This window comes from Myotis myotis, unplaced genomic scaffold (genome assembly GCF_014108235.1).
Source record: "Myotis myotis isolate mMyoMyo1 unplaced genomic scaffold, mMyoMyo1.p scaffold_m19_p_11, whole genome shotgun sequence".
NCBI lineage: Eukaryota > Metazoa > Chordata > Mammalia > Chiroptera > Vespertilionidae > Myotis > Myotis myotis.
In genome coordinates this window covers 13,917,547-13,943,497 of record NW_023416315.1, presented here as the reverse complement: position 1 = coordinate 13,943,497, position 25,951 = coordinate 13,917,547, and the positions used below count along the sequence as shown (strand labels likewise).

The 25,951-nt window shown below is 37.6% G+C and overlaps 1 protein-coding gene and 1 pseudogene across 17 annotated transcripts in view; one reads left to right on the top strand and one right to left on the bottom strand.

Annotated features, from left to right (window-relative positions):
- The window catches only part of KMT2E (lysine methyltransferase 2E (inactive)), a 94,169-nt gene that overhangs the window by 19,037 nt on the left and 49,181 nt on the right, over window positions 1-25,951 (top strand). For 12 of the 17 annotated variants that reach the window (XR_004970808.1, XM_036327587.1, XM_036327585.1 and 9 more), the window contains 2 exons: window positions 5,680-5,752; window positions 10,981-11,165. Coding sequence is in view for 13 of the 17 variants with exons in the window: in XM_036327584.1 (XP_036183477.1) it covers window positions 11,095-11,165 (71 nt within the window). In the remaining 4 variants the exon portion in view is untranslated. Of the gene's footprint in view, window positions 1-2,730; window positions 2,887-5,079; window positions 5,134-5,679; window positions 5,782-10,494; window positions 10,584-10,980; window positions 11,166-25,951 lie in introns of those variants that run through there. The other 5 variants (XM_036327580.1, XM_036327581.1, XM_036327578.1 and 2 more) reach the window with 4 other exon arrangements.
- On the bottom strand, window positions 20,216-20,503 carry LOC118666020 (annotated as a pseudogene).

The following is a 25,951-nucleotide window of genomic DNA, read 5'->3' as shown; positions in this document are numbered from 1 at the left end:
TGTAATACAGTTTCGTGACTAGAATTATTTTTTTCTGTGCCCAGATATTTTGTTTTTTTATTTTTTATTGAATTTATTGGGGTGACATTGCTTCACAAAACCACATAGGTTTCAAGGATACAACTCAATAAATCAAATCATCTACACACTGCATCATGCGCCTATCTCCCAAAGCAAAGTCTCTTTCTGTCCCCATTTATTCTCCCTTTGTTCACATCCACTTACCCACAACCCCCTTTCCTCTGGCTATTACTAGAGGGAATATGTGTTTATGTGTTGTGTTATATACATATATAGATATACATATATGTGTGTGTGCGTGCGCTTTTTTTTCCTTAATCTCTGCCTTTTTTCTTCTAGCCTCCCAACTCCTCTTGCCTCTGATAACTGTCATACTGTACCATGTATTCATGCCTCTGTTTCTATTTTGCTCTCATGACCAAAATATTGAAATTGATACAACCCACACATTTTTGTTCAGGTGTCCCCATTTTAACTTTTATGTGTGTGTGTGTGTATCACCTGTAGGTTCTGGTATCCACTACCATAATTAACATACAGAATAGTTTCATCACTACAAGAATCCCTGATGTTGCCCTCTTATAACTACACTAATCTGTTCTCCTTTTTTATAATTTGCCATTCAAGAATGTTATATAAATGGAATTATACAGTATATGACCTTTGGGGAGTGGGTTTTTTTTGTGGGTTATTTTTTTCCTACTCAGCATAATTTCTTTGCAATTTATCCAGTGTGTTACATCTATCAGTAGTTTGTTCCTTTTATGTTGCTAAGTAGTGTTCCATTTAATGTTATGTTTTTATTTGGTAGTTACCACATAGAATATGCAGCTTCAGAATTTTCCTTTTAGAACATGTTGTTGCCTTGGCTGGTTTGGCTCAATGGATAGAGTGTCAGCCTGTGGACTGATGGGTCCTGGATTCAATTCTGGTCAAGGGCACATGCCCAGGTTGCTAACTGGATCCCCATAGCGGGCATGCAGGAGCCAGCCAATCAGTGATTCTCATCATTGATGTTTCTATCTTTCTCTCACTCTCCCTCTCTCTCTGAAATCAATAAAAATATATTTAAAAAAAAACCAACATGTCTCTTTTTCTTTTGTTAACTTCTCTGACTGTTTTCTCCTACTATCTCAATCCCCAACTCTCCCAGGACTACTGAGATCACAATTTAAAAGTTACTCAAGTAGATAACAGTATTTAAAAAAAAAATACATTTTTATTGATTTCAGAGAGGAAGGAAGAGAAATATCAGTGATGAGAGAGTCATTGATTGGCTTCCTCCTGCACGCCCCCTAATGGGGATCAAGCCCACAACGGGGCATGTGCTATTGACCGGAATTGAACTTGGGACCCTCCAGTCCACAGGCCGATGCTTTATCCACTGTGCCAAACCAGAAAGGGCAATAACAGTATTTTTGGCCAGAAATTTCAGAACCCATTGAAATGCGTGGTATTATGCTTTAAAGTTCTCACAATTTTTTTACATAAAAAATTTTATGTGATTATTATAAGTTTGAAAATTCTTTTTCTGCATTTGTATATTGAGCAGTACATTCTAAGATATATAGTTGTAGGCCATATGGCAAGTGAAAAAAGGGAATAGGTAACTTTTAAAATGAAAACGCTTTTGTTAGTTTTATTCTCTGGTATGAACAAAGACTAAACTCATTTTAAGAACAGTTTTATGTGTGTAGGAAAAAGATATCGTACATTTATACCTGTAGACTCTGATCTAATCAGATTTCAACCACTGAATTGCCCCTTGTATAAAAGACCACATTTTACTAGATTTTACACCAGAGGTTAGTGATCTCTAACACTTTGGGGCATGACAGATATTAATACAAAATAATAGGAATGGGCCTGGTCCAGCGTTGCTCAGTGGTTGAGCATGGACCTATGAACCAGGAGGTCACCATTCAATTCCTGGTCAGGGCATGTACCTGGGTTGCAGGCTTGATCTCCAATGTGTGGTGTGCAGGATACAGTTGATCCATGGTTCTCTGTCATCATTGATGTTTCTCTCTCTCTCTCCCTCTCCCTTCCTCTCTGAACTCAGTAAAAATATGTTTAAAAAGATAGCAATGATGCATTAAAAAACTGAATAGTATTGAAATTAAATATTTTAATTTGAGAGGGTCATGGAGTGGTGATGGAGTATACAAGTACTTTAGCTAGTTGCAGAATTGATGTTTAGAATACCTTCCCAAAAAATCGGGTAGAAAGAATGGTGCCGCCTTACTCAGTGGATAAAGTGTCGTCCTGCAGACAGAAGGGTCCCAGGTTCGATTCCGGCCAATATCTCTATTGCAGGCTCCTTCCCGCTCGGGCCCTGGTCAGGTTGTGCGTAGGAGGCAACCAACCGATGTGTTTCTCTCACATCAATATTTCTCTCTGTCTTTGCCTCTCTCTCCCACTCTCTCCAAAAAATCAATGGAAAAATATCTGCAGGTGAGGATTAAAAAAAAAAAAAAAGAATGGTATCCCCTTAAATAATGCCAAACAAATAGATCACTATATTATATTCATACATGTATTTTTTAAATTAATGGACTTTATTTTTTAGAGCAATTTTAGGTTCACCTTAGAATTGAATGGAAAGTATAGAATTCCCACATGCCTCCTCCCATACAGGCACAGCCCTGCCCACCATCAACATTCTTCATTATGGTACAGTTGGGTGGAATTGTACTAAATATGACAGTGAAACTGTGAAACTCTCTGTTAGTGCATGAACATGTGCTTTTTGAATATTTAATTTTATATATAGGTTTCCATTTTTCAAGTAGGTCCACCAACATTAACCCTGACTACAAGAAGACAGATTTTTCTAGATATTTTATTTGCTGTGAAAATATTAGTGTAAGTTGAATTGGTGAATTTGTTTTCAGGAACCAAATGGTTATTTAAGGGAGACCCAAGTTAAAAATATTTTTCCAAGTTAAAATGTAACTGGGTAGATAGGTAGTCTTTGCTTAACAAATAGTTCTGTTTATAAGGAATTGAATATACTTCTGCATGCATTGGTACTCTCAAATTTAGAGCGTGGTTCCCTTAATATATGGGTTGCTTTCAATTCACTAGTGAGATATCTGTTTGTGAAAAGATTGGGGAATTTGAATATATCTATTCTTTTATTATGTGCTTTATACCATCCCGGAAATATTTTAAGCACAAATTTTAGACTTTAAACCCATGCATCTCTACTTTGGTAGTGTTTTAAATGCATTATTGTGAAATGGATTCATGTTTATAAGTAGACCAGGTTTGGGAAAAGAACAAGGTGGGTTTTGATAATGTTCTCTCATTTAGTGTGCCAGACGTTCTGGAGTGAGACACTTACATATTTATTTAATTTCTCTTTTTGAGAGAGAGAGAGACAGTTGTCAATTTCCCCCTGAAGTGTAAATTCTAGATTATTTATTTGACTAATTATCTGGCAAATTTTAATTTCAGACAAACTAATGTGTAGGCTCTGAAATCAGACTGCTAGGGAGCAAATCCTGATTGTACTATTTATTAGCTATGGAACTTTGGACAAGTTTAACCTCTCTGCCTTATCTATAAAATGGGGATAATAAATATACGTACTCTTTGTAAGGATTAAGGCTCTTTGTAAAGATTAAGCATTGTAAGCAATCAGTATTTGTTAAAACAGTTATAACCTCAGTTGAGTATCAATCAGGTAAATGCTAATGGAGCACTGTCTGATACTAATACTAACCCAGTTGGAGAAATACATAATTGATTCTGTTGTCAATTTTTTTAAAGCCTTTTAGAATCTGATACTTATTCTGTTGTTTCAGTGATCAGGAATAATCTGTTAATGTACTTGGACTAAGATTTAAACTATAAGATTATCAACCTAACCTACCTCCATTTGAGTTGAAGCCTAGAATAGTGGAATGACTTGCCCATAGTTTCATAGGTAGTAACTTGGTAACAGGTCTTGCTCAATCAGTATTATTTTTATTACTAGTGGCCTGGTGCACAAAATTTGTGCATGGGAGGGGGTGTGTTCTTCAGCCCGGCCTGCACCCTCTCCAATCTGGGATCCCTCTCACAATCCAGAACTGCTGGCTCCCTGCCTGCCTGCCTGATTGCCCCTAACCACTTCTGCCTGCCAGCCTGATCGATGCCTAGCTGCTCCCCTGCCAGCCCGATTGCCCCCAACTGCCCTCCCCTGCCGGCCTGGTCGCCCCTAATTGCCCTCCTCTGCAGGCCTGGTCACCCTCAACTGCCCTCCCCTGCCAGCCTGATGGCCCTGAACTGCCCTCTCCTGCTTGCCTGATCGCCCCTAACCGCCTCTGCCTTGGCCCCCACCACCATGGCTGGGGCAGCCAAGGAAGCCAAGCCTCCTCCCCACTCTCTGGCCAGCTTGGCTTCCTTGGTTGCCCCAGAAAGCCAAGCCTCCCGCCAGCACCACCATCTTTGTTGCATCAATTTGCATGTTCCCTCGTTATTGGCTGTGGGCGCCACCATCTTTATCGTGAAGTGATGGTTAATTTGCATATATTCTTTTATTAGATAGGATACCCTAGTCAACTGCTAGAAATAAAAAATCTTAAATGAATATGGGGGCAGTGTAATTTCTAACCCTCCTATATAATAGAAGCCTAATATGCAAATCGACTGAATGGTGAAATGACCCGTTGCTATGATGCGCACTGACCACCAGGGGCAGATGCTCAATGCAGGATCTGCCCGCAGGTCCCAGGCCAGCCAAGGCAGTTGCCAGTGGGAGCCCCCTGATTGCCCTGCTGGTCGCCCCGCAGTGGGAGGCAACTGGCAGGTGCGGGTGGGGCAGCCAGGCTGGTGAGTGGGCGGCACCACACCAGCCAAGGTTGGGGCCCACTAATCGCCCCACTGGTTGCACCATAGATTGATCCTGATTGCCAGCCAGGCCTAGGGACCCTACCCGTGCATGAATTTCATGCTCTGGGCCTCTAGTTTATAATGAAATCTGGTTTATGGTCCCTTACAATTTCTTTCAAGTTTCTTTAATTCATTTCTATTAGTAATTTCAGCCCAAAATTCATCTCTTTTTTCTCTTAGTAATACATGCCGAAAATATAAACATTGTGTAAAGTGCTTATAAAGGACAGAAAGGTAATAATAAATGACCCTTTCCTCAAAGAGATTATTTTAGATTGGGCACTTTTATTTGTAGTGTTGGAGGAAAGATTTCCTCGTATTTTCATCCTGTCTGCCTTTGAGTATCATATTCATCTTTTCAGTAGTACTTTTTGTTTTCTGAACTTTTTAACCTAGTCTTAAAAGCAGCTTTAATTATCCAGTTTTTTGATAAGAGTGTTTTCTAATTTAATGGCTTTTCCTTGCCTTTTATCTTGTTTTTCCTACTTTAGGGTTTTGTTTGTTTTGGTATTGTTGCCATTGTTTTTGCTAAGTCTGTTTTTAATATTGTATTTTCCCAGTTTGCTTTTAGTTTGGTTTTTTTTCCAGCTTTAATTGTTGCCTTTAGTTGTGTTTACATTTATATGTATAAAAAAGTAAAGAACAAATTTATTTCCTTAAGAATTAGCTGCTATATTTGTGTGAGTCCCTTCAGTTTTAGGTGCCATGTTTGACAAAAGTACCTATAATTTTATGCCATTTAAAAACAGCTCAATATTCCTATGTTCACTTGGTTTCTAGGTCTATTCTGGATAGCAGGTTTTGTGAAGACATTTATTCTTTCTTGGACCTCAGATTTACCAGTCATCTCATGGTATTTCCTTTTATATTACTTTTTAAAAGGTTGTCATTTATTCTCAGTGTATTTTGTATATATTTTACTTGCCAGTTGGATAAACCAGTTTTTTTGATTCACATATAAGATGTGAAAGTTTTGTGCTAATTGTTTGGATTGTATTGAATTGTTGTTCCTCTAGTTACACATACTGTGTTATAAGCTCACATCTTTTCTGCTTACTACATTGGTTTTCTCTTTCCTTATTTTTTTAAGGCACAATTATTTGACTCTAATGAATTTATGATTTTATTAAGTATCAACTGGATTTTTAAACTGTGAGTTTCCTGGGTATAGAGTTTTTGATATAGTGAAGTTATTTGCCAACTTAGGGTCTCAATAGATATGACCTCTTGTCTTCTGACCCTCTTGTGAGCAAATAACTGAGTTCTTCTCTATTGAATCAAACTCAGAGTCTGTGATTCTGTTTCAGATGTGGTGATGTGTCTTTGTCCAGGGGATGAGCTTCTGTGTTTTTAGAGAGATGCTTTTCTGGGAAAGGTGTCATATAGTTGTTTTTGTAGCACTTAATTGTATAGATTGGCAGCTCATTTGATTAATGAGGCCAGAGCTGCAATTTTACCCCTGGTGCTCTAATTCATTCACAAATATTTTGTAGAATAGCTTTTATGTTCCAAAAACTGCACGAGTGCTTGAGAGACAGGCAGTACTCACACAAATATAAGCTATTGTCTGAAATAGGCTTATGACAAACTCTTTACTGATGTTTAAAAACAGCTTAAATGTAGTGTTTATTGAGGATTGTATATTTATATAAAATAGGGTGTGCTACTAAGTACATACTCAAAAAATATTCAAAAAAAGTTGGAAATAGTTACCTAAAAGAATACACAATCATTAGCTTTCTGCTTCCCATTTTTTGTCTGGCTTTAATGTTTTTATTGATTTTATTTAGAGAGAGAAAGGAAGGGAGAGGCATAGAAACATTGATGAGAGAGAAACATCAATCGGGAATTGAGCCCCCAACCCGGGTATGTGCCCTGACCAGGAATTAAACTGGTGACCTCTTGGTTCATGGGTTGATGCTCAATCACGGAGCCACACTGGCCAGGTATACCTATGGTTTTAAAAAAAGCAGCTAGATATTTAACAGCATCTACCTAAAATATAAGATTTCTTATTATTTTAACATAAAAGTAAAAGAAAACATCTACCAACTAGTTGTTACCAAGAGGAAGAAAAAATATTTTTAATTGTAATTGTTATCTGTTATTATGTTCAAGTTTCCAGCATTTTAAAGATATATAGAATGGCAGTTGAATAGAATAAACTTACAGTTTTGTATATTGCTTGTATTTAATTGTTTTTAAAGGACAATTTGTTTAAAAAATAGATTTTTTACTGATTTTAGAGAGGGAAGGAGTTAGGGACGGAGAGAGAAAGAGTGAGAAATATCAATGATGAGAAAGAATCATTGATTGGCTGCCTTCTGCACGCCCCACACTGGGGATCGAGTCTGCAACCTGGGCATGTGCCTGGGAATCGAGCCTGGGACCCTTCAGTCCGCAGGCCAACACTCTATCCACTGATCAAACTAGCTAGGGCTAAAGGACAATTTTAATTTGATGGAGCAAACCATAACAAACATCAAAACCAAGATGGCGGCATAGGTTAATGCCGGAGATTGCTGCCTCGAACAACCACTTCAAAAAACAACTAAAAGACTGAACGGACATCATCCAGAACCACAGGAAGGCTGGCTGAGTGGAAATTCTACAACTAGGAGGAAAGAGAATATCATACCCAGACTCAGAGGAGGTGCAGTGCTGAAGTGAAATACTAAGGTGCGGAGCGGGCTGGCGGCGGAGGGCGCGGTTGTTGTTTTCAATCGGGAGGGAGTTTCAGACTCTGAGCTCCAGATCCGGGCGAGTCTCTAGGGACCCAGACTCAAATGGGAGAAGCGGGACTGTCTGGCTTCGGTCGGAACTCGAAGGCAGCTTTCTCTCCGAGGTTTGCAGCAGTTGCTGGGACTCTGTGAGGCAGAGCCCCTAGGGACGGACTGAGAGCAGCCATAACTGCTCGCTCCGGCCCGCCCTATAGATCCCCGGGGACCTGCCCCGCCCAAGCCCTACGCAGAGCCATTTGCTGGATAGACTCAGGCAAAGGCTAGATTAGCACTGCCCTAGAGATCCAGCACAGAAGCTTTCCCACTGCAGACACAGCGGACTCTCATAGCCAGTTAGCCTGGAGGTCAAATCACCCCCGGTATTGCCGACAACAATCAAGGCTTAACTACAACAAGACTGCGCACAAAGACCACTAGGGGGTGCACCAAGAAAGCATAAAAAATGCGGAGACAAAGAAACAGGACAAAACTGTCAATGGAGGATATTGAGTTCAGAACCACACTTTTAAGGTCTCTTAAGAACTGTCTAGAAGCCGCCGATAAATGTAGTGAGATCCTCAAGAAATCTAATGAGACCCTCGATGTTATGATAAAGAACCAACTAGAAATTAAGCATACATGGACTGAAATAACGAATACTATACAGTCTCCCAACAGCAGACCAGAGGAGCGCAAGAATCAAGGCAAAGATTTGAAATGCGAAGAAGCAAAAAACACCCAACCGGAAAACCAAAATGAAAAAAGAATCCGAAAATACGAAGATAGTGTAAGGAGCCTGTGGGACAGCTTCAAGCGTACCAACATCAGAATTATAGGGGTGCCAGAAGATGAGAGAGAGCAAGATATTGAAAACCTATTTGAAGAAATAATGACAGAAAACTTCCCCCACCTGGTGAAAGAAATGGACTTACAGGTCCAGGAAGCGCAGAGAACCCCAAACAAAAGGAATCCAAAGAGGACCACACCAAGACACATCATAATTAAAATGCCAAGAGCAAAAGACAAAGAGAGAATCTTAAAAGCAGCAAGAGAAAGAAAATCAGTTACCTACAAGGGAGTACCCATACGACTGTCAGCTGATTTCTCAACAGAAACTTTGTAGGCCAGAAGGGAATGGCAAGAAATATTCAAAGTGATGAATACCAAGAACCTACAACCAAGAGTACTTTATCCAGCAAAGCTATCATTCAGAACTGAAGGTCAGATAAAGAGCTTCACAGATAAGGAAAAGCTAAAGGAGTTCATCACCACCAAACCAGTATTATATGAAATGCTGAAAGGTATCTTTTAAGAAGAGGAAGAAGAAGAAAAAGGTAAAGATACAAATTATGAACAACAAACATGCATCTATCAACAAGTGAATCTAAGAATCAAGTGAATAAATAATCTGGTGATCATAATAGAATCAGGGACATAGAAAGGGAATGGACTGACTATTCTTGGGGGGGAAAGGGGTGTGGGAGATGCGGGAAGAGACTGGACAAAAATCGTGCACCTATGGATGAGGACAGTGGGTGGGGAGTGAGGGCGGAGGGTGGGGCGGGAACTGGGAGGAGGGGAGTTATGGGGGGAAAAAAGAGGAACAAATGTAATAATCTGAACAATAAAGATTTAATTAAAAAAAAACACATAGCAAACATGGCAAGTAGAGAACCATAATTACTTTATTTTCAAAAATAATTAGAAGATTCTCTTTAAATGAGAACTAGAGAGTTTTTCTGTCCACACTTTCTTTGTGTATGATGATATAAGAGCAGCTTTTCTTATGTGGCTACCCCTTATTGATTGCTAAATGTGTTTAGTGAAGTGCTTTGCATTCATTATTTCCTTTTCTTCACAGAAACACTATTAAGTCCCCGTTTTATAAACAAGGAACCTGATGCTTAGGTTCAGTGCTTATATTTAAACTTTTAGGTACAATTGCCTGTTATTGTATATTAGAGGCCCAGTGCACGAAATTTGGGCACCGGTAGGGTCCCTAGGCCTGGCTGGCAATCAGGGCCTTCCTTTCCCCGGCTGCCGGCCAGGGTTCCTTTGTTCTGCGCCGCCCCCCTGGTGGTCAGTGCACGTCATAGCAAGTGGTCAAGCTCCCAAGGGGACAATTTGCATATTAGCCTTTTATTATATAGGATTTTTATTATAATAACTTGTAATTTATTAGCTCTTCCCTAGTTTAAAAGTAAAGACTAGCTTTCTTGGAGAATTGAAACCACCATTATCACCTTATTTCCCTATTTTGGTATTTTCCCCCATAAGGTATGAGCCCACAAAACTGCATCATCTTTTAAATAGGAATTAACCCTGAGTATTCTCAAACTTACTTATAAAAAATTAAAGATAAACATAAGAATTACTATTTGAATAAACTGCTTTTCATTATTTCAGGTATAACATGTCAGGGACAATTTTGACTTGTTGATCTTTTTCTGGTTATAGGATTATCTGTTTTGTTCCTGAGTTGTCACTGCTGAAAAAATTTTGAGTAGATATTCCACAAAAATATATATAAAGCAGGTTTTATACAGTGAGTTTAGATTTAAAAGATTGATGTTGAAACTGAATATATTTTTGTTACTATGGTAAATTTGTTTAAAAAGACACACTTCATGAATATTCGTTTTCTCTACTAGTGATCTGTAAAAAGACATGGAGAACTCAACCCCCTCAATGCACATGTATTTCTGTAGTATGGAAAATATTAACCACTGTAAAACAGTTGATTTTATTACAAATAACATAGCTTACCTTTATATACATATATACAGAGTGGAATTGATTAGAATCCTGGTTTTCTCTCTTAAACTGAGCAAACTTCGTTAAGTTATTTAACTTTTTTTGCTGTTGTGTCCCTTAGTGGTAAAGTGGAGATTCCTACTAGTATCTCAGCATTGTGGGGATTAAATAGATCATCCACGTGAAAGTTTAGATGCTACTTAGTCCATAGTGAGTATTCAATATTTGTTAGTTTATTGTTAGATCACACTGAACAAGAAGACTTGTTTTTGGATACTAGTGCTGTAAGAAATTCCATTTTGTCTTTTAAAATGAATAATATTTGTTGGTTCTTCACTAAAGAATATAAATAGTAATCCTTCTTTTGGCATTCTAAGTTCATTTCCTAAGGAAGATTATGACGCAGAAACTTTCATTTGATCACAATCACATAGCTTAATTCCAGAAAAATAAATGAAATAGTCTCCCTGAGCAAATTCTAATTTATTTCAGTATTTTAATAAAGAATGCTTTCCTCATGTGTTTTTACTGTTAATTGTTAAAATGTGGCTGTTGCTAGGACTAGGCAGAGGATTCTTAACTTTTTGTTCTCTTTTCTTTTAAACAGGGTTTGTGGATGCACTTAGATGTTTGCAATGAGCACTGTGGCTGGCATGCCCCAGTGTTTTGGATACCAATGCATAGGACTCCATAGTAATCGAATTTATCAGAGGCGAACGTCATGAGCATAGTGATCCCATTGGGGGTTGATACAGCAGAAACGTCATACTTGGAAATGGCTGCAGGCTCAGAGTAAGTATTTAAAGATTTTTGGATAGGGCAAGGCAAAATATTTCATACAGTTATTTTAGCACAACCAAGCAGTGCTTGATTTGCATTTATATTTTTCTTACTTTAGACTCTTGCCTAAAATAAAATATCAGAAGGTAAAGGCAAAAATCCCTTTAACTAAAATTACTTTCATAAATAACTTTTGAATCAAAATGATGTATCTTTTTCTAATTATTTTTGTCTTTTCCATTTGCTAATTGTTGACATCAAGAATTAATATATAATTGGTTATTGTTTTTTTAGATTATAAGGTTTGTCATGTTTATATTGGAATATAATTTAGTTTTAAATTTTAATCTTTAATATCCATTTAAACATGGGGTTTGCTTTGTGTTTTTTTAAAAGTTGAGTAAAAATCAAAATTCAAGTTCTTTTTAAATAAGAAAAAGGGAGTGTTTCCTGCTGTATGTTTATTTTGACATTTTTTACTTTTATGGGAGCCATTTCTGATGGATTCAGTGAAAGGTTCTTACCTTGTCTCTAGACTATTTGGTCTAGGTCAGTGGTCGGCAAACTCATTAGTCAACAGAGCCAAATATCAACAGTACAACGATTAAAATTTCTATTGAGAGCCACATTTTTTAAACTTAAACTATATAGGTAGGTACATTGTTATTAACTTAATTAGGGTACTCCTATGCTGGCCTTTGCTAAAAACGTCCTCAATCTGAGGGGGTCAACCTCAGCGAATGTACCCCCACTTCTTCTAACGCCACTTCTTCAAAATAGACTCGCCCAGGCCGAAAATCGACTTCTGCGCATGGGCCACGAAGTTTCATTCGCACTGTACGTGCACACCCGCACGTGGTATTTTGTGGAAGAGACACACTCAAGGGGCCAAAGAGCCGCATGTGGCTCGTGAGCCACAGTTTGCCGACCACTGGTCTAGGTGGTTGTGTGGACAGATTTTGTTTTGTTTTTTTAATAAGCAGCCACTTTAATACTAAGTTATTGCTGTGAAGATTGAGTGGTTATTTGTTTTGGGGAATTGCAAGGGGTTCAAGTATTGGAAGCTGAAGCATGAAAAGATGCATATGTTAGTTCTCTGATTCAATACATAGTTGCTGAATGGGACTTTTTTTGACCAAAAAGTGGAAGTTAATGGAATTTAAGTTTTAAGGAAATTTATTTTAGGGCTGCTAGAACTGGAATATGGAAAGGATGAAAAGAATTTATTGTTCTTTTGCTGGCATTTCAAGTGGCCTAGAAGTATTTTTACCACTCCTTCTGCCATTGGAAAAGACAGGTGCTCTCTAATATTCTAATACTATACAGTCCATTTAACTGTATGATTATTATAATATAGTTTTTAAGAGCCATTATGAGGCTGCTGATCAACTGAAAAAAAAAAAAGAAAGAAAAAAAAAGAGCCATTATGTTTTTTTGTACTAAAATGTATGAGTTACTTTTGTTGTAAAATAATAAATTCCCAAACAAGGCATTCTTGTAACAGGTAATTACTGCCCAAATAGGGACACTACTGAGAAAGGAAAGAACCTAGAAGCAGGGCTTGAGAGGCAAGGGATTCCAAGTCTAAAGTACTAGTCTGTCTTAATGTAAGCATCTATCTTTGAGATGCAAATCCATATTTGATAGTAGTTATATGCATTTATGGGTAATAATAAAAGATTCCTGACTTATTAAAAATACTTCAACTGTCTTTTAAATTAGCCTTTTAAGCGATTAATACAAGATATAATTTATGAAATATTACTTATATACTAGATAGGGATTTGTCTAGTATATAATGTGAGATATATCTTTCTGTACCTTGTTTGAATGTGTAATATGGGTACTATAAGGCAATTCATGATGAAATTATGAAAACCACATAATTATACAGTTAAAAGAGGATGAATAATACATTGAAAGATAGCAATGTCAAGGATAGCTTCCTGCCTATGTTCTTTACTGAATACATTTATAATGTATAGAATATAAGTATGATTTATGTTATGGAGCCAAATCTTGTATAAATATGGCCATTTTTATTATGGAAAAATTAACAGTTTCTAGGTAATGATAGAATGACAGTCTTTGAAGTAGTTATTTTAGGGAAAAAAATTTTTTTATTCCGCACACAGGTTTGTATCACTCGGGTATAGTTTCCCCCACTCAGTGGACATAGAAAGTATAGCTGGTGCCAGTTTTTATTATAGGACAACCATTAGTGTGTTTTTTGGTTTGATTTTCAAATTTTTGAATTCTCTTTTCTTTAGTATAAAACCTGGAAGCTTAAAAAGAGCCTTAAATCACATTTTTTTTTCCCTTCCCACAGAAGCATAAAGCTTTTGGAACTGTTTTCATAAGAACTTTTGATATAATTAACATGTTGCTTCCTTTTAATTTCAAATACATAATCAAAAGACATTATAGTTGTTTAAGATACAGTCTGCTGAATGAAGGGTGCATGGGACTTCCCTGTACATTTCTTTGTTTTCCTAGTGTGAAGCTACATAATTTTTTCAAAATAAGATGTTTTTTAAAAAGAGAATTACATTTTATTGTACTCAGGTGGCTATATTCTGTTATTAATTATATGTTAGTTACTTTAAAGAGAAAAGATTGTACAGTTAAAATATAGTATATCACTAATGAATTAAACTGATTTAAAATTTAACACAGATGGACCTGGAAATTATTATGCTAAAATGAAATAAGCCAGTTAGAGAAAGACAAGTACCATATGATTTCACCTGTATGTGCAATCTAATGAACAAAGTAAACTAACAAAGTGGAGACAGACTCATGGATTCAGAGAACAGACTGACAGTGGTCACAGGGCAGGGGAAGGGGACTGGGGGAGATGGGTGGAGGCATTAAAATAATGGACACAGACAACAGTATGGTGATTGCCACAGCAAAGGAGAGGGCGGAGGGAAGTAGAAGAGGGTAAAGGAGGCATAAGTGGTGATGGAAGGAGATTCAACTTGGGGTGGTAAACACAAAATACAATATACAGATGATGTATTGTAGAATTGTATACCTGAAACGTATAATTTATTAACCCATGTCACCCTCCAAAATTTTAATTAAAAAACAAACAAAAAAGAAAGTAAAAGAGGGCTTGGATTGAAGTGTTAATGTGATTCTTTTTGACCCCTAATTTCTGAGATTACATTTTTACCACCTGTATTTTGCTATAGTATTTGGTAATAATTTCAGTGTCACTAGAGCCACCTGCTGACAGAATTTATTAATTTGTTGAATTGGTTGGGCACTATTAGCCTGAATTTATATTATTGAAGGTACTGAAATGTTTTGTATATAATGAAATGTTTTCAGTAGCTTTTTATTTATTCACTAGAGGCCCAATGCATGAAATTTGTGCAAGGGTAGGCCTTCGCAGCCCCGGCTGCCTCGGCCCTTGCAGCCCAGGCTTTGTCCGGAAGGTTGTCTGGACGGTTGTTCTGCTGTTTGGCCGTTCTGTTGATTTGCATATTGTGCTTTTATTATTATAGATTTTTCACTATTGCTTAACATTTTTTTAAAAAAATATATTTTATTTTTTGCAAAGAGGAAGGGAGAGGGATAGAGAGTTAGAAACATCAATCAGCTGCCTCCTGCACACCCCCTACTGGGGATGTGCCCGCAACCAAGGTACATGCCCTTGACCAGAATCGCACCTGGGACCCTTCAAGTCCACAGGCCGACACTCAGTCCACTGAGCCAAACCGGTTAGGGCTAGTGCTTAACATTTTTGCTTATGGTTGCTTTACATTTAATCCACTATCAAGAAACTAATACTTTTCTGCTGCTCTTCAAGTGTTGATTTGCTTATCTTAATTCAGAAGTACTTTCACTTAAGTGTGGTTTTGTTTTAATATTAAAAACCTACTTTAAATGCTATCCTAGCATTGTTTAGAACTATTCTTAGAATGATGCTGAATTTCTCATTTGTTTCATACTTAATTATAAATAATTTTTTTCACTTGTGATACTGAATACAGAAGTCACTATACCCATACAATTCTCTATAACATATTGCATAATATCTCTTAACCATCCCAGCAAAAATTCAGGCAGGCATGATTCCCATTTCACAAAAGAAATGCAGCTCAAGGAGATTTACCAATTTATCTAAGACTACGTAATTAATAAAAACTAGAGTTAGGTTTGAACCCAGGGTTGCTTAGCTCTAGATTCATGCTGCCACATAGATCAAAAGAGCCAGATTTTGTAAAGATGAGTGAAATGAAGCAAAATGCCACATGTGATAAAATGAGGACAGTTGTTTTGCAAAACCTGTTCTCCATTTAAAAAGTTTTCTTGTATACTATTGCAATGTGTCTAATTTACTATGTCTTTGAAAAATAATAGATCATAACAAGGATGGAAGAAATGGAAAGTTTTGATCACAAATCTGAAGGAGCATGTGGAGAACTCACGGAGATCTTTTACACCCATTATTTAACATTTAGGGAGCCAATTTATCCACGTGCCATTACTGATACCCAAGTGTGTGTTATTGAATGTTTTAACATTAAAAGTAAAATTAGAGGTTTTGCCTAAAATACTGGTATAAACTTCTTATTAAAATTCAACTATATTTTGAAGGTTTATTACAGGGAAGAAATTAAGTTTTTGATGAGGAAGAAGGAATTATAAAAGTCCAATTTCTGAGGTATCAGAGCTTATTCAATTATTCTATAAATTTATTTTTCTCTAAATGCCACTCTTTATTTAATGATTAGCACTTTTCTTTTTTTTTAATCTTAAATTAAGTTCAACAAACTTACTTAAATGTCTGAACTAAGAATGTATAATGTGGCTTGGATGATCATTTCCGATGGCTTTTTAAAGAAAATGGATATTCTCCTATATAATAAAAGGCTAATATGCAAATCGACCGAACGGTGGAATGACCAGTCACTATGACGTGCACTGACCACCAGGGGGCAGACGCTCAATGCAGGCGCTGCCCCTTGGTGGTCAGTGCGCTCCCACAGGGGAAGCGCTGTTCAGCCAGAAGCCCTGAGCCGGGTTCACGGCTGGTGAGCGCAGCAGCAGGGAGCAGGCCTAAGCCGTCAGTCGGACATCCCCCTGAGGGCTCTTGGACTGCAGGAGAGCGCAGGCTGGGCTGAGGGACTCCCCCCAACCCCCTCCCCGAGTGCACGAATTTCATGCACCAGGCCTCTAGTTTTGATATAAACAAATAAGATTTTAAATTTGTAAAGTGGCCCAGAAAAACGTGGCAACATTACGTAGATTACTGTAAACAGAATGGTAGTTTTGTCTTCTAAGATCTTGACAATAATTTAGAACTAAAACACATTTGAAAATACTTATTTTCATTTTTAAGAATGGAAATATTGCATAAAAATTTTAATGACCAAAAATGCTCTCCATATTTGTTAAGTTTGTGAAGTAATGAAAATTAAATGGCATATATTCAGGATTACCAGAACTCAAAGGCTTTGTGTAACTTTCTAATAAAGTAACACATACTACTATTTTGTAATACAAAAATGAGGTAAAGCTATTTTCCTCATTATGTTGCTAATCCACAGGCATAAATAGCACTCTAGTCAATTTTACAGAAATAGTGGGGACAATTTGGTGGGAAAAGTGCTAGACCAACCTAAGAGATCTGGGCTTAATATTTTCTTTACTGTTATAACACCATGTGACTTAGAGGGTTTATATGGCAGGTCCCAAGGATACACAATGAGTTAGTAGTAGAGTTAGGGCTTGAATCTAGAGTTTGTGACACTTAGATCAGTCATCTCCTTGCCTGTAAAACTGGAGGTTGGACAACATGATCTTTAAAATACCTTTAAGGGCAGTGCCTGAACATCACTTTGGAGCAGCATAGGTTCTGTTTTCTGAGTAGTTCCTGTCCTACACCAAGCAGGACTTAGCAGCTGACCCTTCACCCCTAGCTTCATGACATCATTGTCGGGGCGTCCAGAAACTGCTCTCACACTAAACCTATCTAGACTCAGCAGGAACAGATATACTACCACCTGTTCTAGGCCAGAACAAATCTACTTCCAGTCTGAGGAAAAGAAACCATATCCTGAACACTCCCTTGGGGCCAGATGCAAAGCAGTCCTACCACATCTTTGTTCTACCTGCGCTACTTACTACATCTTTGTAACATCATATCACCTTTTTCAGACCCCAACATTAGGGATCAGAGGTGGGGCCCGAGAATGACTAATTTAGATTAAATCTTAACCTTGTCAGTATTATCTGTGCCTCTCTTTCCTATAATTCCTTGGATACTGTCTAAATTGTAGGCCCATTCAGATATTTGAATTCTTTCATTGTTCTTCCTTTTATTAATTCTTTTATAGGCTGCATATAATTTGGCTTTTTACTTTAACCATGCTACTATCACACTGGAGTTAATGCATAGTTTTCAGGCCTTTTATTGCTTGTTTTCTTAGCAGGATTTGATACTGTTGACTCTTCCTACCTTTGGCTTTAGTGGTTTTCTTTTTCTTTTAATTATAGTAAAATATACATAACATAAAACTTACCAGTTTAACTATTTTTAAGTATACAATTCAGTATCATTAAGTACTATCAGTGTTGTGCAGCTGTCACTACTGTTTCCAGAGTAAATATGTAAGACTTAGAACAATATGGTTTCCGTGCAGCTACTCAGCTCTGTTGTAGTGGAAAGCCACACAGTATGTACAAATGAATGGGCATGACTGTGTTCCATTAAAACTTTATTTACAAAGTTAGGCAGCAGGCTGGGTTTGGCTCTGGGTGGGGGGATCCTAGTTTGCTGACGTCTTGTTTAACGAGAGTGAATCTTGAGGAGGTACAGTTTCTAATAAAGAATACCATTTTTCTCTGATTTCATTGGCATAATAAAACAAGTACTACTAGTTCAGTGGTATGACTTGCTTTAAAATTATAGCAACAGTGGGTTTGGCTCAGTGGATAAAGCATGGGCCCGCGGGGTGAAGGGTCCTGGGTTTGAATACCTTGGTTGTAGGCTTGATCCCAGTGCAGGAGGCAACTAATTGATCACATGAATATTTCTCTCTCCTCCTCCCTTCCACTTTCTCTAAAAATCAATGGAAAAATATCCTCAGGTGAGGATTCAAAACAACAAAACAAACTTTAAAAATAGCTAAAATTGTAACAACAACTTGATAAGAATTTTTTATTAAAAATATTTACTGCCCTAACCGGTTTGGGTCAGTGGATAGAGCGTCGGCCTGCGGACTGAAGGGTCCCAGGTTCGATTCCGGTCAAGGGCATGTACCTTGGTTGCGGGCAATCCCCAGTAGGGAGTGTGCAGGAGGCAGCTGATCAAAGTTTCTCTCTCAGCGATGTTTCTAACTCTATTCCTCTCCCTTCCTCTCTGTAAAAAATCAATAAAATATATTAAAAAAATATTTACTGAAGGCTTATTATATACCAGCTACTGTTTTTAGGTGCTGGTAACACAACTCCATATCAAAAATCTTGTATTTATGTTCAGATTGTTTTTCCTCTTGTAAAATGGAAGACTTTCCTTATTGGAATCCTGTTCTTAAACTTGCCCTCTGGATCTCATCCCCTCTCACCTTTTCAAGATCTTGATATTTCACTCCTGCCTGATGAAGTATCTTCAGTTTCTCTTTCTATTACAGTGGTTCTCAACCTTCCTAATGCTGCGACCCTTTAATACAGTTCCTCATGTTATGGTGACCCCCAATTTCATTGTTACAAATTGAACATAATTAAAGCATAGTGATTAATCACACAAACAATATGTAATTACATATGTGTTTTCCAATGGTCTTAGGCAACCCCTATGAAAGGGTCGTTCGACCCCCAAAGAGTTCTCGACCCACAGGTTGAGAACCGCTGCTCTATTAGATCATTCCGTTACATATAAATATGTTAAAACAGAACTCCTGCCCTTTTATTTATTCTTTCATTTCTCTGTTCCTCTTATTAGCAAACTCCCTGATAGAGTTGTTTGCACTCAACATGAGGCTGCACAACACCACTATAACTACCCATGTTGTCGTAGTAATTGGTAGTCTTTTATAATTTATATAGATTTCTCAGAATTTGATGAAATAATCAATTCCTCCTAATAGAAAGACTTAACTGTTTGCTTTCTGGGTACTACACTTAAAGGCCAGACTCTAATTTTTTTGCTTGATTTCCCCCCATATCTGGTTTTGTTTTGTTTTTTCCTCCAGGCTCATCTTTTTCTTTAAATAACTCCATCTCTATCCAGTTGCATAAGCCAAAACCCTAAGGTGTCATTTTTTTGTTTGTTTATTAAATAAGAAGTTTATTTAAACAATAAGAACCTTGACATGAAGGGAAAACTATCTAGGATTCATTTCTTTTAGAGTAATTTATCCCTACTGAAAGACAGATTGGCCTACATATAACAGCTGTATACAAAAAAGTTATTAGATTGACCTTGGTTTTACAGACTCAAATCTCAGAGGGAAGGCAGGTGTGGGTGGGTGGGTGGTAAGAGATTAATCAAAGTACTTGTTTGCAAATATGCATAATCCATGGACACAAACAATTGTGTGGTGAAGGTCTGTGGAGCAGGGGTGGGGGTGGACTAGAAGGGGTCAATGGGCGGAAAAGGGGGCCATATGTAATACTTGCAACAATAAAGATTTTTAAAAAAAGAAAAACATTAAAATTCTCCACACAGGTATGCAAGGATTTTTATGTTGTTCTTTTTTTGTTAAACAGTAAGAACAAAATAGCTTCCTGGAATATAAAGATAAGTGCTGAATGAGCGTGCTACTAAATACTCGTTCACAGAACAAGTATTTTTCCCCACTCATCTCCATTAGATGCAGATCAAAATATACCATTGGGCATTTAGTTTTTAAAAAATGCAAATGTTTGTGCACCTACATGAGTTACTTTATGTACAATAAATGTAAGAGAAAGGGAAAAATGAAAGAATTGAGAACACTATACTGTAGTGGTCAGAATGTGGTGGAATCAAATTGCAGTTTTCTAATAGAGAATGTCTTCTTGGTCTGGAGGAACAGAGTTCTGGAGTAAAGTAGCAGGTTCTCTCTTTAGTAGACACCTCCTATCTGCTGCTGGAACACATCAGTTATATATTCATCCTCCATTTCCAGCTGTGCAGTGTGTCTGTTTCATTGATTGGCTGCCCGTCAAAATCAGAATCTGATCTGCCTCATTGACAAACCCCATGGTTCACAATACACTTTCATTAGTTTACTAAGTGGCGTATGCCTCTTAATCTTAAACTGTACCACAGAACCATCCTGCCCCACCACCTTAAAATTAATATGATCTTTGTTCTCAGTCTTGATTCCTTCCTTGGGCTTTTTGTTAGCCATGGCCAGCTCAGGAGTCTCCTCAGCTGCTGCTTTACAGAAGAGGTACAAGGTCCACACCGAAGAAGCACAAGGAGCTGCAGAAGAAGGAGGCAGCAGCAGTGGAGGAGGGAGAGGGTGCACCTTCATGGGTTATGCCATAGGCAAACAAGTTCTTTGGTTAATCTCTTCCCACCTACCCACACCTGCCTTGCCTTTATTGTTCCTTTTCCCTCACCCTCCTCATCTAATTCATTGGTCAATCCTATATTTCCCTCCAAAACTCACTTAGGATTAGTACAGTTCTTTCTTCTTCAAGTCCAAGTCTTTGCCGTCTCTTGTCTGAACGCTGCAGTAGTTTCTTTTGTGCCCCCTATAATTCATTCTCTATGTAGAAATTAATGTGATTCTTCTGAAACCTAAACCAAATCATATAGTTCTCTCACTTGAAAACCTTCCAGGGATTTTTTTGTTTCACTTAAAATCCTAACTTCCTTTGGTTCCAAAGGCCCCACTTCTCTAATCTCTACTCAATATTCTTCTCTTAACCTATTTCCCCCATATTGATAATATTTTCCTTGTTCTTTGAACATTCTCTGTTCATGCCTCAGGGCCTTTTGTATTTGCAGTTTCTTCTGCCCAGAGTATTCTTTTCTTAGCACAATCTTAGCTGAGCTCAAATATTAACAGTGAAGCCTTTTATCTTTACACTGTCTAAAATAGTATCTGAATAACCTCTCTGCAATTATCTTGTTTTATTTTATTCTTTTTTCTTTATCATTGTACTCAAATACAAGCTTTATGAATACAAACACCTTACCTGTTTTATAGTAGGTCACTATATCTTCAGCCTGGCATATAGCAACTATTGAGTCATAAATTATATTGCTTGAGTGTCTCTTGGTTTATTTTACAGGAGTGATTGTTGAATGCTCATATCTTAGCTAATTTATTTCTGTTTAGGAGAGAGAAAACTAAAGCTAGATATACAGGGTGGAGCAAAAGGAGGTTTACAGTTGTGAGTATATGAGACAGTTTATTCTTGGATTGTATTATTATTAATTACTGTATTATTTTCCATATGAGCAACTGTAAACCTCTTTTTTGCCCCACCCTATATTTTACAGCTTCATTGCAGAAAGGTGTAAAGGGTTATTGAACAAAATGTCCCTTGTATGTAAAAAAAAATCTTACACAATTGGTGGGATTTCAGTGAGTTCAATGTTATAGTTCTTTACTAGTAAAGTAGCAGTTCTAGTTAGTACCTATTTTCAGGAAGCTGGGAAATACTAAAAGGTAGTAGGAAAGTAGGAGAATTAAAAGAGGAACTAGAGCCCTGGCCACTGTTGCTCAGTGGTAGGCTCATGCACTGAAGGGTTGCAGGTTTGAATCCCAGTCAAGGGCACATTCCTGAGTTGTAGGTTTGATCCTTGGTCCCTGTAGGGGGTGCATGAGGAAGGCAACCAATCAGTGTGTCTCATATTGATGCTCCCCCCCCTCCCTTTCCTCCCCCTCTGTCTAAAAATCAATGGAAAAAATATCTTCAGGTGAGGATTAACAAGAAAGAAAAGAGCAACTAGAGAGGAATTGAAGTTTATTACATACATTATCTGAGTAACTGACTATGTACTGACCATAATAGACTACATTAGAACAATGTAGAAATAGAAGGGATATAAAATTCTTCTATATAAGAAGTTTAATGCCTGACTGGTGTGACAGTGGACTGAGCATCGACCCATGAACCAGGGTTCAGTTTCCGGTCAGGACACATGTACGGGTTTCAGGCTCAATCCCCAGTAGGGGGTATGCAGGAGGCAGCCGATCCATGTCATCAATGGTTTCTATCTCTTTATCCCTTTCCCTTCCTTTCTCTGTAATCAGTTTAAAAAATATTTTTTTAAAAACCAACTTTCTCATAGAAATACCACAAGTGGTGGTATTTTTTTGAATGATTATATTTTGACTAGGATATTTTAAATCACATTCTCTTTATTTGAAACGAAATTTCCCAGATCATATAGTTAAAAAGTAACAGTTTAAAATATGATTTTATTTTCTCAACTCTAGAGCCTACGTAAAGATACTCTTTGGAAGCTCTATGGTAATGTGCTATATGGTATGGTAATGTGAAAAATCGGCACTTGAAGCTGAGTCAAGCTTTGTGTGGCTAAAGAGCCAAATAAAAGATTCTGTTATAAAGAAAACAACCAAATAGAAGGTTTCTTTCAGCACTAACCGGTTTGGCTCAGTGGATAGAGCGTCGACCTGCAGACTGAAAGGTCCCAGGTTCGATTCCAGTCAAGGGCATGTACCTTGGTTGCGGGCACATCCCCAGTAGGAGGTGTGCAGGAGGCAATTGATCAATGTTTCTCTCATCAATGTTTCTAGCTCTCTATCCCTCTCCCTTCCTCTCTATAAAAAATCAATAAAATATATATATTTTTAAAAAGGTTTCTTTCAGAATTCAGAATAGTCTATTAAGGGGAAAAGTAGATTCAAAGAAGTTTCGCCTATCATTTAATAACTAGAAATTCAGTGGATGAAAAGATAGCTTGAAGCATATTTGGCAAATGACACTAGTTTGGTAAAGTTTACAAAAACACATTATAGGAAGGAAGGCTGCCAGAGGATTATTGGGAGCTTCTTGTTGGTAGTGTAATTAATAGATTCAGAGATTACCAAGAGTTAAGTCTTCTTTTAGTAAGAAAATATTTTAGTTTTTCATTTCCACATGGTCATTGAAAGCAACTCAGTGTCAGATGCATCTAAGAGTGGTTAATGGGCACTGTTCTGTACCTAATAAAAATTAATGTAGATAAATCATCAAGGTGGGTTGGTCCTGTACTTGATAATGAAAGGAACTTAAGGATTGTTCTTGGCCTTTTGACTAAGATCAAGTGGAAGGAACTTAAGGATAAAATTACAAAATTATTAGTTGTAATAGCAAGTTGCACATTTTAATAATCCCTTCTTAGATAAAAAGGTAACCAGTTTGTACCCTGGCCACCATACACTCATAAGGATCACTTTGAAACTAGACAGAATACTAAGCTTTTCAGTAGAGCAAAGAACTGAGCAAAGGTAACTTGTTTGTAAATGGGGAAAGGGGAGAAGTCTGGGAGACTATTATCCAGCTGGTGTGGCTCAGTTGGTTGGGTGTGTTCCTATGCACCAAGAAGTTGGGGTTCGATTCCCCGTGAGGGCACATGCCCATGTTGTGGGGTTGATCAATCCCCAGTAGGTGTGTACAAGAGTCAGTTGATTGATAGTTTCTCTTTCATTGATGTTTCTATTCTCGCCTTCTCTCTCTAAAAAAAATTTAAAAAAAAAAACTTTAAAAATATGACTACTATTATGAAGAGCCGCTATGCCTACCTCTGATGTCACTACTGTAATCATTGATATACTTTTTCCCCATACATTATTTTCTTGAAAAGAGCCACTTCTTTCACATCTTTATATTTTAATTTCCAGCATGTTAGTGTCTTCTACTTAATGTGTGCTCAAATGGTTATAGAATGAATGAAAACTGTATAATTGTAAGTTTTTTAAAGATAGACAGTGTCTTATCTTTATATCTTATAGTCCCTGGCAAACATTAGGCTCTTTATTATGTTTGTTTAATCAGTGCAAATCAAACTGAGGTCTGTGATGTAGTTCCCAATGGGCTCTGAGTAATAGGAAGTTAAAAATTTTTGCTATTTTAATTTTGAGCTAGAAAACATTTATGTTTAGAATCATCCTGGATAACCGCCACTTCATATGGAATACTGCCATGAAATTTGTGCAAGTTCTTGAATTTGTATTCAATGGTTTTGGTACACAGAACACCTAACGTCCTACTTTAACATAATGTTTCTAAATCTACAAAGAAAAATCTCTTTCTATTATAGGGGTTTGTATATTACTTAATTTTTTAAAAAACAGCGAAATAAACACTACCCTGAAGTCTAACTGACTTATGGTCCTTGAAGACTCCCCATGCCATTTTTTTCTGTCTTTTTGCATATGCATGGATATTGTCTTTCTCCATCATTACCGGTTTTTTAATTAAGTTTTTTTTTCAGTAGAAGATATTCCTGGTATAAAACTCAAATATTCAAAGTCCTATATATCTTTCAGAAGCATTCTCACCTTTAACAAAACCTCAATGTTATTTCTTATCTTTCCAATTACTCAGGTAGATGTATCCTTTTCTTGAACCCCCTAGAAACTAGATTCTAAAATTTGACCTTTCAACTCCTTCAAGGAGATCTTTCTAGATTCAACTAAACATTTCAGACTTACAAAACTATCATAAACCATACTTAGCACTAGTCTACATGGTATGTAGGACAAGAGCCACAACTTGTCAGAGATTAGTATCAGATGTTGCTCTCTATGTGAGACCATGTAGGAATACAGCCCGCCATCCAGGAACTATTTTCTTTGGCTCCCAAGGTGACTAGTCAGGTACAAGGAGACAAGATCCACATTGGACTGTGCCGGGGTCCAACCCCAGCAGGTCCAGGGGTCCCCAAAGGTGTGGACGGAGTCGGCGAAGAAGGAATAATACGGAGACAGTGTTCATTTGATCAGCAGCCTATCCAGGATCTCCAGCCAGGATCTCCAGCCAAGTTCTGTGTCCATGTTGTCTTGCTAGGTTCTCCAGCCAGGTTCTGTCCAGGTTCTCCAGCCAGGTTCAGTCACCAGGTTCTAGTCAGGTTCTCTTGCCAATTTCTGTAGTCAGGTTCAGTCCAGGATCTTTTGCCATGTTCTCTCGCTAGGTTCTGTCTCTAGGTTCTGAGGCCAGTTTCTGTCCAGGATCTTTTGCCATGTTCTCTCCAGCGAAGTTCTTCTGTCTCTAGAGAACGTTCTGTGTAGGTTCTGTGCCTAGGTTCCGTCTCTCCTAGTTCTGTGTTCTAAGTTCTGTGTCTTGCTGTCTTGTTACATCTGTATTTATACCAGTTGATTCAATCCTATCAATCTCTATTACAAAGGTTAGGGCGTTTCTTATCTCCATTCCAGGGAGTAAAGATTATGTAGCTTAAGCATGATTGTTCGTAAAGTGATTAATTACCCGCCTGGCACTTAGTTAAGAGGTTTTATTCCCTCCCTAACTTCAGGGGAAAATCCCTACCTGGGGAAATAACCTTTCTCGGAGACCTTGGTTAAAACACATAGTGCCAAGAAGGTGAGCAAACATATTAAGAACAGTATGCCATATATGCCAGGTCCCTTGAAACAGCAAGTATGGACCGGCTCCCGGCAGGACTGGTGTGAGAGTCTCCCAGATTTAGAAGTCTCATGTCCCTTAGTAGCCAGTATTTCTTGCCACAAGCATAGACTTCTAGGTTCCTTCAAGGGACATGCCAGTTAGTAGTTACTGCATTTTGGGGAAGTTCTGTTCTGTGGCATCTACATCAAGTATTTATAGTTTTTCCAGTCCAGTTACAATTAATTTCCCAATCAAGGGCTATTTTTATTAAT